At 48.6% G+C, this 10,969-nt stretch overlaps 1 protein-coding gene across 2 annotated transcripts in view; it reads right to left on the bottom strand.

The window, feature by feature from the left end:
- SLCO2A1 (solute carrier organic anion transporter family member 2A1) overlaps positions 1 to 10,969 on the bottom strand; it is a 101,647-nt gene that overhangs the window by 38,994 nt on the left and 51,684 nt on the right. For both annotated transcript variants that reach the window (XM_019542976.1, XM_019542977.1), the window contains exon 4: positions 4,233 to 4,370. In XM_019542976.1, the coding sequence (XP_019398521.1) occupies positions 4,233 to 4,370 (138 nt within the window). The remainder of the gene's footprint in view (positions 1 to 4,232; positions 4,371 to 10,969) is intronic.

Here is a 10,969-nt window from a genome sequence, read left to right as displayed (position 1 = left end):
GCAACAAACCCGTCCTAGCTATCCCTCAGGATGTTGGTGTCGGCCAGTCCATTAAGGATGGCCTCTTTAATAAACTTTTCTACGATCTTCCCCGGGATAGAAATCAGGCTGATACATCGGAGTGCACCTGGGCCTGCGGGAAGCCCATTAAAGTCAATGGAGAGTCTCTCATTCTTATAGGTGGACTACAGTTTTCTTCTAGAGCGCTCATCAGGAGGGGGAACACGGTGCGTTACTACAGTGGACATTGCAAATCCATACTGCAGCGGATGGCAGGAGTCACCTATGACCCTGAAGGCTGAGGGGGGAATTCTTAGGAGGCATCAATAGCAATCTAGTCTTATTTGGGGATGGTTCTACTTTGAGCAGGGGGTTGGACTAGATGATCTCCTGAGGTCCCTTCCAACCTTAACTTTCTATGATGCAATGAAACTTTCATTGACATCAGTGGTAAAACTCTCACTGACATCAAAAGCAGCAGAGCTTGGCTGAGGCCGAGTGCTTCTGAACAGCTTGTTCTTACAGCGTACGGTTAGACAAGGAGTTGGGTACCTAATTCCCTTAAACCCTTTGGAAACAGCAGCCAATAACTCATTGGCTCAGAATCCTAAACAGACACAAGGAACAATGAGCAGAGTGAGCTGAGCTCTGGCATTTTCCCCAGAAAGAGCCGACTGAAAACTAGTGTGTCTCTTAAATGTGATTAAAATATATGAGGCCCATTGGGCTGGCCCCACTCTGGCTGGCCCTTAGGCACTGGCATAATGATCGTGATGAATGAGAATACAAACAAAGGGAAACTGCACTTTGCTTATTTTACAAAGTACACTTAATTATGCACAGTAGGGTGTATCTATATTACACCACTGGTTACACAGTAAGGGGGAAAAGACCTTCAAAATTGAGCAATCACTGACTGTGATTTCCTATACCAGAACTATGGAAAAGAGATGGGCCTTAACAGTTGACAGACATGGGCAATATCAGACCAGTAGAGCAAATAAATTCCAGAGATTACAACCTTTCTGTAGGTATGCTCCATTCCCAGATAATTCAGTCCAGGGTCTGCTAGCTGAATTGCCCCCATCTGACTTCAGAAGCAGACACACAGTTTTGCTGATAGTGAAAAAGATTAAAATCAAAAGCAAACAGGAGACCAAATGAGTCAAAGAACAGGTCTGATATGTTAGTAGATATGAGGAACATGAAGAAATGAAAAGGTTCACGCTGCACCAATAGTTTCCAAAGGGTTTTCAAGTGTAGCCCAAATATACAGTGTACTGAGATAAACTAAGTTAAGGGAGTCTACCAGAAGTCACTAAGGTAGAGATCACAGTGAGGACATCCAGAGTCAAGAGAAAAAGGTTATAAAAATCTGGCACATGTAAGGAAAGGTGCTTCTGGGCACTGGTGATTTCAGAAAGAACCAGGGACGCACTCCGTCAGGACACATAGGTGGAACACATCCCTGAGGGAGATGGCACCATGCACACCTCAATCTCTTATCTGCAAGCTCCCCTGTAGGCTGCCATGGGCCAGATTTTCAAGAGAAAAACACTCAACGTATACCCAACATGCGGAGCTCCTTGGGAAGTCTACCCTCAGCTACGGGTACAAGGCACTGGCTATCAAAACTCTTTTGAAAGCCTGATTCCATATGACCTACACCTTTCCAAATGACACTTCCAGATCTAGCCCATATAGACACTAGGTAAGAGTAAGAAACTTTACCAATGAGTTGGTGCTACATCTGGACCCCTGTCTAGATAACTCCACAGTTATCTCACTATCCCAGCAGAGAATATTGGAGACAGGGGGCCAGCTAGCAAGATTGCTAGAGACAAGGCCTATCTGCTTGAGCAGTAACCAAACCAGCACTTGAAAGGAAGAGAACCACAACACTCATACTGGGCCAAATTAGTTTGCAGAAAATGAAGGAAGAAAAGGAAAATGAAAGAGCTGAAACCAGTGCTATCAACCTAGCTAAGGCTTGTCTGAAAACAGCTGCTTTGCCATGTCAAGGCAAAGTAATTAAAGGTAAGAACATACGACTGGAAGGGACTTCCCAGATCACTGAGTCCAGTCCTCTATAGTCCCAGGAAACCAGCTGTCCAAAAGCATCTGCAAGGTACTCTGAGCCATTCTGCATACCAAGCCATAAGGGAACATATGTGGTGACAGGCAAAAAGCACAAGAGACAAGGGCACTGCCAATGGCTTGCTGCTGTGACAGGAAAGGTGCCAAGTGAATGAACACAAGTTAAATTGCATTAGGCTCTTATGTGCACACGCTCATTCAGGAGCACCCTTCTCAGATGAAGCTACAGCAAGATAAGCCAGTCTAGTCTCTTTGAATGAAAGCGTTGTCAGCCAGCTGATGCACTCTAGCTCCTTGCCCCATTGACAAGCCCTGAGCTTCCACCATGCTAGCTGAAAGCCAATGCGCCATAACACCACACTCTGCTTTTGTGCAATGACCTGCTTGCAACACAACTTGAATTTCCCCAATTTCTGCTTCCTACTGATGGCGCTAAACATATAATAATTAACAGACCCAGTGGGACTTTTCTGCAAGAGTGAGCTGTGCATGTGAAGCTGTGCACTTTTTTTTTTAATTAAGCACCTTTGAGGTTTTATGTTTTTCCTTCTAGGATCAATTATGGCCCATGCCAGAGAGCAGCCGCTTGTCAAATGTCAGGTTTAAATCAAAGCTGTTCCTGGCTGAGTCATAAGGAGCCAAGTTATAACTTGAAAACAGGCAAACTGAAGCCAACCCTGCTATGTTGTGCTCCCACAGCCCAGTGCCACCCAGGGAATAAAGCAAGTTCAAGGTGAGTCATTGACAAATGCACAGTCACATGGGTGGCAAACTGGCTCCAAGGACACACCCAAAGGGTGGTGGTGGACGGGTCAATGTCGACCTGGGAGGGTGTAGGCAGTGGAGTCCCACAGGGCTCAGTCCTTGGGCCAGTGCTGTTCAACATCTTCATTAGTGACCTGGACGAGGATGTGGAGAGCACCCTGTTCAAGTTTGCCGATGACACCAAGCTGTGGGGTAAAGTGAATACATCGGCAGGCAGGGACCGCATCCAGGCAGACCTGGATAGGTTGGAGAAGTGGGCGGATCTGAACAGGATGCAGTTCAACAGGGACAAGTGCAGGGTGCTGCACTTGGAGAGAGGGAACCAGCATTATGGTTATAGGTTAGGGGCTGACCCTCTCGGCAGCACAGAGGCAGAGAGGGATCTTGGAGTCATGATGGACTCCAGGATGAATATGAGTCACCAATGTGACAAAGCAATAGGCAGAGCCAACCGCACCCTGTCATGCATCAACAGGGGCATCACTAACTGGTCCAGAGAGGTCTTGCTCCCCCTCTATGCGGCACTGGTCAGGCCGCAACTGGAGTACTGTGCCCAGTTCTGGGCACCGCGCTTCAAGAGGGACATGGAGAACCTGGAGAGGGTCCAGAGGAGGCCACTTATATGGCTGGGGGCCTCCGTGGCCAGCCCTATGAGGAGAGGCTGAGGGACCTGAATCTCTTCATTCTCCGCAAGAGGAGACTGAGGGGGATCTTGTGGCTGCCTACAACCTTATCAGGGGCCACCAGCAGGGACTCGGGGAAAGTCTGTTCACCAGGGCCCCCCTTGGAGTCACTAGGAACAATGGCCACAAGCTGAGGGAGGATAGGTTTAGGTTTGATATTAGGAAGAACTACTTCACTGTAAGGAATAGGCTTCCCAGAGAGGTGGTGCTCTCACCTTCCCTGGAGATCTTCAAGAGGAGACTGGATAGGCACCTGGCTGGGGTCTTATGGCCCTTCCCACCCCCAGTGCTCCTCCCTGCCCATGGCAGGGGGTTGGACTCGATGATCTGTCTAGGTCCCTTCCGACTCATTGATTCTATGGGAACACTGGGAAGGTGTGTGCTCAGGGTCCAGGCAAGTTGATGGCCTTGGTCTCCTTTCAGTGATAACCAGGAGGAGCTGGAGAGAGCCGGTGGACACAGGGGCCGACTCATAGTTATCCTGCTATCCTGCTTCTAGTATTCCTGCTGAACTACTGGTGCTGGGAGTCTGTCATGCAGACCAAGGCAATGCACTTCTGCTGAGACATGTAAGCTCTGCTAACAAAACCTTAAGAGAGTGTGCCTAGGGGTCCTTCACAGAAAATAATGTTTCCACCCTCACATCCCCCCAAAGGGAGCCCACTCAAGCATGTCAGAGGCCCTTACCTCATGTAGGCTGGAGATTAAGCCAGAAGAGAGACTGGAGAGTCCAAAGCGCTTCTCAATGGTAGACAGGCTGCTCTTGAAGTTGGCGCTGTAGAGAAGCTGGGATAACTGGAGAAGGCCATGGCAAACCACAAACACCTGTAGAAAGATTTCTAGTTAATACCTGATAGCTGCCCCCTGCTGATACATAACCAAGTTAGCAGCCAGACCTCAGGGCTAGGGACAGACATTACACATAAACTGGTTTAAGTGATCAGAAACTGGTTTAAACCTGTAACAGAACAGAAGCTCATGGCACACAACCAGCAAAATGGCTGAAACTGGTTTCAGATAGACCTGGTTGAACGTCATATCAGACTTACCTGATTTGGGTCAAACCGGTTTATGCAATGCCTGCCCCAGACCCATTCCTAGTTTAAGTTAAACCAGAGCCCTCCAGCATCCCAGATGCTTTGCAGCCCTGGGCTGTGTGGTCTGCTCCTGAGAACAGGGCTGCCCCCATCCTCTGCTCCCTAGCCAGAGCTCCAGGAGAGACTGCAGGCACAGTGGGCTCTGCCTGGATTGCCCCTGCCCCCCTCCTTGCTGCTCACTGCTTGAGCAGGGATCCTCCCCTCCCTCCCATCTCCCACAGCATGGACCCGAGGCATGTGGTATGCTAGCTAATGCTGAGAGGTATGTGGGTGTGGGCATGGGCCCATGGCCAATTTCACTGGAACTGGCAGAACAAACACTGGGGCTTTAGAGGTAATCAACAGGTCAGCTGGTGATGTCCCTCCTTTCCTCCCTTGGGAAAAGCTGCTTAAGAAGAGTTTGGACTAATGAGAGCAGCTTTTATTTTGTTGATGAGCTGATAAATGCTGTGTTATCAGCTCTCTGCTGGCTCCCTCAGGTGCCAGGTTTGCAGACAGTATAAAGAAGCAGGGAGAGGGAGACTAAAAAGCTCAGCATCATCAACAGATGCACGTACTGCACACCCCGTCTTTGCCTCAGAGTGCTAGCCCGGGGCTGGGGGCTAGCAACACTCCCACCCCTTGAGCAGGGAGTAGGGAAAAGCCTGGGACTGTGCAGGCCAGGGTGGGAATTTAAATCTCTTCCTAATCAGAGTATCCTTCTGGGGCCTGCCTGCCTGCTCCCACCCCCAGCTCACCACTTTGGAAGTGAGAAGAGGGCTGCTCTAGCACCCCCCTGCTTCTAGCCTGAGCCACTGGAGGCATGTGCTTGAATTTTTTCATTCAGAGGGAATGGCTGTGCAGTTGCAAACTGATTCAGTCTAAGTAGCTTAGACTAACCTGCAAAGATTAAATCAATTCAGGCGCAGGCTTTTTGAATGTCTGTCCCTAGCCCATGTGAGCTGGCCAATGGTCTTGTTCTGCTCTGGCACAGACCCAAGCCAGCATTTGTGGCCACACCTCCTATGTAAGCTTCTCACACAGCATTAAACAGCTGCGTCTAAGAGTCACCCACATCACTGTGTCAACCAAGAGCCTTCATTTAAGGGTGTTTATTTACAGGTTGCATGCCAAAGGGACATTTCCACTCCTAGGCTCAGCCAGATTGGTGGCCTGCCCTGTTATTTCTTCCCAGCATCACATCACCACCTGCAGGCAAATCAGGAGATATGATGGGATGTGGATCTGGATGCACCTGCTTTGCTCCTGGCTGCTGGCCAAAAGGCATATCCTCTCCTCTGGCCCTATTCTCACGAAGATTAGCATCATCCCTCCATGACAAGCTACAAACAGAAGTAGTATGTGTGATTGCCCAGTGCCTGTGGAGGCTAAGTGCTTTCAATGGGAGATCATTGCAGGCAGCTAGGTAGGGGTAATGTGCATGCTGAAGCCCAGATAAATATGAGTGTGTATTGCTTTTCAACTCTTTGACATCTGTCTAGCAAGAAAAAAAGCCCCCAGACCTTCATGTTATTTTCTTGGGTTTCTCCATCTCTCCTTCCCTGCTGGCAGGACATGTTTTAGATGAACTGCCTTCCTGGATTTATTGCTCTTTTCTTCCTCTCTTGCTCTCCCTTCTCCCAGCTCTTACCTATATCCATTTTGCCATCCATGTGCATCCAACTGACACAGCTCCAATGGAGAGGACCCTAGCCTAGGCTTCAAGGACAGCTGGGTGCTGGTCCCAGTCCCAGTTCTACCACTGCCCTGTGCCCAGTTCTACCACTGCCCTACCCCAAGCAATTTGGGACCGGGACTGCCTCTTGTTGTGTGTCCATACAAAACCCTACATAACGAAGCCTTGATCTCTTCTGGTGCCCTTAGTTGCTACTGAATCATCAACATAATGGCTACAGTTTCTAAGAATGTAGGAGAAAATAAATGTACAGGTACATACACATTTACCTTTCGTTTTCCCTTTGACTGGCTTAGGAAGCAGGATTCTCAGCCAGCTCTTACTAAGCTTCCCTCAGACATGACTCCTGTGACAAGGCCAATGGGGGTGGGGGGAAGATGGAGGATGCAGTGGGCTTGGGCTAAGCACAGCTAGGGCACTGCTTATGAGAAGTCTGCAGGACAGGAAGGGTTACCCCTTCCCATGGCTGGGTCTGTCCTATAATCTGATGGGGACTATTCCTCTTCATCTGCTTCTTTCTCTGAAACTCTGCTCTAGGCCTCTTCATTCCATGACATGTGTGTGCTGGACTTTTAACTCTGTCCGGAACGCTGGACTTCAACACGGCGTGAAAAAAATTGCTACACAGGCCAGGCCTGATAATTGGTTTACTGCCTCAGGCTACAAATGCTTGATACAAATGGAGCTGCCTGTTGCAGGGAAATCTGTTTCCTTGATTCAGCATCAGAAACCTTTAGCAGAACAGATTGCAGGGCTTAGGGGAGGGGGAAGAGATGTGCTCCTTTAGCAGAAGACTGACTGCTGATACCGAGGAAGACGGAAAGGTCTCCCAAAAGGCATGCATGAATTATTCTTTCTTGATTCACTTGTTAATATTTATACAAGGCTTTGCATAATTACACATTCAGCAGAACTGCAAAGGGATGCGACTAAGTATGGGTGCACCTTTATGGCTGCTGGGATCGAGGAGTACTGGAGGATATTATTTACTATGTTTGTATATCCTGAAATGCAACTTTATTATGTTTATCAGTTGCTGCTTATCAGCTTTTCACTGCCAGGAAGTTATTTATTTAGGTTGGGAGAGAGTGTGGGATAATGGTTAGAAAAGCAAATGGGGAATTTGACTCCTGATTCTGCTGTTGACAAGGCAATAAGGTATTGTTATTGTTTGTATCCTGGCAAGGCCAGGTTCCTATTTTGACAGGGCCTGTACAATCACAGAACAAAAAGCCACTCCCAACCTTGCAGAGGCTTGCTGTACTCTGTGTCAGTAACTCAGTGGCCACTTGATGCACAGCAGGCCACAATGGAGCCATGATGCTTCCAGGCCATGCCTCACTTTTACACACCTGCAAAATGGGAATATAAGTGCCAGTGCAGGCCTATAAGCTCCTCAGGTGAAAGGAGTTTCATCATGACCATCACTGAAAGATCTCCACAGCACGACAAGAACAAAGCCAAAAGCCAAGATCCCCAAGACCATGTGTTCTGTGATACTTGGTGTGAGGAAACCAAACAGCAGGGCCCACAGTGAAGTGACAGAGGAGGAGAGGAAGTGTAAAGGATACCAAGACAGGGCAGAGACATGATCAAAAGGAGCATGGGCACATTAAAGAAAGGAATATGTTCACATCCCTGTTTTGATCTATACTTAGCACTATTGGTTTTCCTTTATTTTCTTTGGAATGTGCCTTATGCAAACGGTGCCAATATTTTATTTAAAAAAATTAAAATAGGGGGAAAAGCCTGTCTTTTTTTTTTTAAATGTTGATTCACAGGAAGTCAAATATTTTCTGGACTCCGGAAGAATGCCCAGCAGAGATAATGCTGGGAACCTGAAACAGCGTTCTGGGGATCAAAGGGGCAGCAATGCTTGCAAGTCCCTTACATCTGTGGCTGAGATAATAATAATGATCATACATACCATGTATTGGTAAGGTGGTAGCACCCAGGAGGCTGAGCATGGACCAAAACTCTTACTGTGCTAGGTACTGTCCAACTCAGAACAAGAAGATAGCTTGTGTCAGCAAGAAGCTACAACTTAAAAAACCAGAGACAACCAGTGGATGGAAAGACAGTACAGAGCCAAAAGAAAAAAGGAGGCAAGGCTGGTCAGTGTGATGGGCAGTGGCCTCAGGGCTATTTTGCAGGTACCATCACACTGGAGGCAAACCTTAGACTGGGCTAGGATTAAGGACTCAAGAGTTGCTTTGGGTCTGGTTCTGGGGGTGGTCTGGAAAAAAGCACCAAATCGATTATTTAAAAAGCAACAAGGGGGCAGTAAAAGCCAGACTGGGGGCAGGTCACGTCTTGAAGCCATTTGATAGGCAAGGGAAGGAAAGTCCATGAAGAGTGAAGACAAGTAGCTTATGTCTGAGGCAACAGAGTTGAGCAAAACAGTGGATGATGGATGGAGAAGGGAGGGGCAACATGGGCAAAAAAAAAAAAAAGAAAAATAAATTAGGGAAAGTGATTTTCTGAATGGGTAGGAGGGAGGCAAGACTGCAGTGGCCGATGCCGAAGAGAAGGCTGTAGTACCGAAGATGAGTATTGAAGATGAGGGGCATCTGGGCTAGACTTTCTGCTGTCCCTATGGGGGGAATGAAAGGCTGTGTGCTAGAGCCACTAGGCAGTGCTACTATAGCATGAGCCCCTGGAAGGGGAACAAAAGGAAAAAGGAAGCACATGAAAAAAAGATCCTGGTTATTTCCTGACAGCACAGATGAACCAGAACCCAACAGCCAGACTTGGCATCAGCAAGAGCTACACCAAACATCTGTTCAACCAGTACGGCACTTGTGGGTTGGCTCACAGGGTGAAATCCCACCTCCATTAAAGACCATGGGAGTTTTTCCACCTACTCCCTCAGGGGCAGGATCTCACCCTGGGTGTCCCAATTTATCATTCTAGATCTAGGTCCAAGCAATGCCTGTAGAGCCAGACCTAGATCTACATCTGGGGGTTTGTCTCAGGTTGCTCCCTAGAGTCAACAGGAATGTTATGGGGCAAGAGGGGACTCCATGGAGCCAGATGAATCTACCCCATGTGCAGAGCAGCATAGCGCTGCAGGCAGAGAGGTAAGCTGAGACAGAAAAGGGGGAGGAGGAGGATTGTTGGGGAGAATACAATCAGAGGGAAAAGTTAAGGGTTACAGGCAATAATAGAAAGGAAGAGCTTCAAAATTAAAGCCAGGCTGAAGGAGAAAGGTGGCTTCTGGGATGCGGGAGGGTGGCTTAGAAAGGGAGGAGGAATTTTTTTGCCAGATAGTGTTAATTTTGTTATGAAAATCCAGCCAGATCCTGTTTAAGGAGGTCTAATAAGGAAGTGTTAGGGAAACAGAGGAGGGGGGCCGGGAGCACTTAAGATATAGAACAGCTGCTGAGAGCTCGATGGTGCAAAGGCGTAGGCAAGAGAAGCAAAGCTGTTTATGAAGAGGGGGGTGGAAGCGAGAGGGTGATTTGACAGTGGAAAATGTCAGAATCATCCCAGGACCTTCTGCAAAGGTGCTGCGCTACACAGGAACAACAGGAAGGTCAGAACAAGAGGGCAGAGGTGAAGGTGAGGAGTGGCTGGGCAGGCCAAGCTGCTGGAGGAGAGAAATGACTCCGAGAGGAGAAGGGGAAAACAGGAAAGTAGAAACCTAGGTGATGGCAGAAGGCAGTGAGAGATGGGGAGAGACGTCAAGGGCCGAGAGCAGCAGAGGGCTGAGGACTGGGGAGCTTGGATGTAAAAAGGGGAGGGGGAGGTTTGCTGGCCCAAGTGGTAGCCAGGAAAGGATTTTTGCAGGGGGACAGAACAGGAGCATGTCGGGAGGTGGATGAAGGGTGCAGCAGTTGGTGGTGGATCCAGGTGGTTAGCGAGTGGGGTAGAAGCGCGGCCCAAGCAGAAATTGGATGCACTTGAGTCCACATTTAGATAAATCACTTGCATGTGTATCGAGGCCTATCACGCCTAGGTGGAACTTGAAGCAGCCTGGGCTGAGGAAAGCAGACTAAGGAAGAAAACCAGAGGGGCAGCGCAAAGGTCGGGGAAGTCCTGCTATGGAGGAGGGATACAAGCCTGGGGCAAGGACTTCCTTTGCCCATGACACCCCCCAGAGTCATGTAGTGGGATGACAAAATGAGAGTCTCGATAGGTCCGATTCAGTTGCATTTGCTAGAACCCAGCCTGCCTGGCTGTCCTGGGCTGTACAGGCAGATGAAGGGGGAAAGTTGTGCCAACGGGGCCTTAGGCAGACAGAAGGTTATGCAACTGGGGCTAAGGCAGGGGAATGCATCACCTGAATCACCTAGCCCATTTACATCACAGATGTTCTGCCCTGTTCTTGGGGAGTCGATCTAAACTCCAGCCTTTACTAACACATCACTCTCAGCCATCATGGAGGCTACCGCTAGCCTAGGAAAAGCTGGAGAGAAGCCAGTGTACCTTAGCAGTGAGGATGTGGGGTGGTGACTCAGAAGACCAGGTTTCCATTGCTGGCTCTGTCACCAATTCACTGTATAACCTGGGGCAAATCATTTCACCTCCATTTAAACTTCACCTCCATTATTCCCACTTTGGGACTCTTTCATTACGAGTTTGTGCAGCACTGAGCATGTCTCAGTTGCAGTAGAGGAAGTAGAGATGCTCTCCTAATCCAAACTACAACG

Source organism: Crocodylus porosus, unplaced genomic scaffold (assembly GCF_001723895.1).
Source record: "Crocodylus porosus isolate Cpor-Errol unplaced genomic scaffold, CroPor_comp1, whole genome shotgun sequence".
Taxonomy (NCBI): Eukaryota; Metazoa; Chordata; order Crocodylia; family Crocodylidae; genus Crocodylus; species Crocodylus porosus.
The sequence above is the reverse complement of the archived record's forward strand: the minus strand, read 5'-3'. Positions and strand labels throughout refer to the sequence as shown.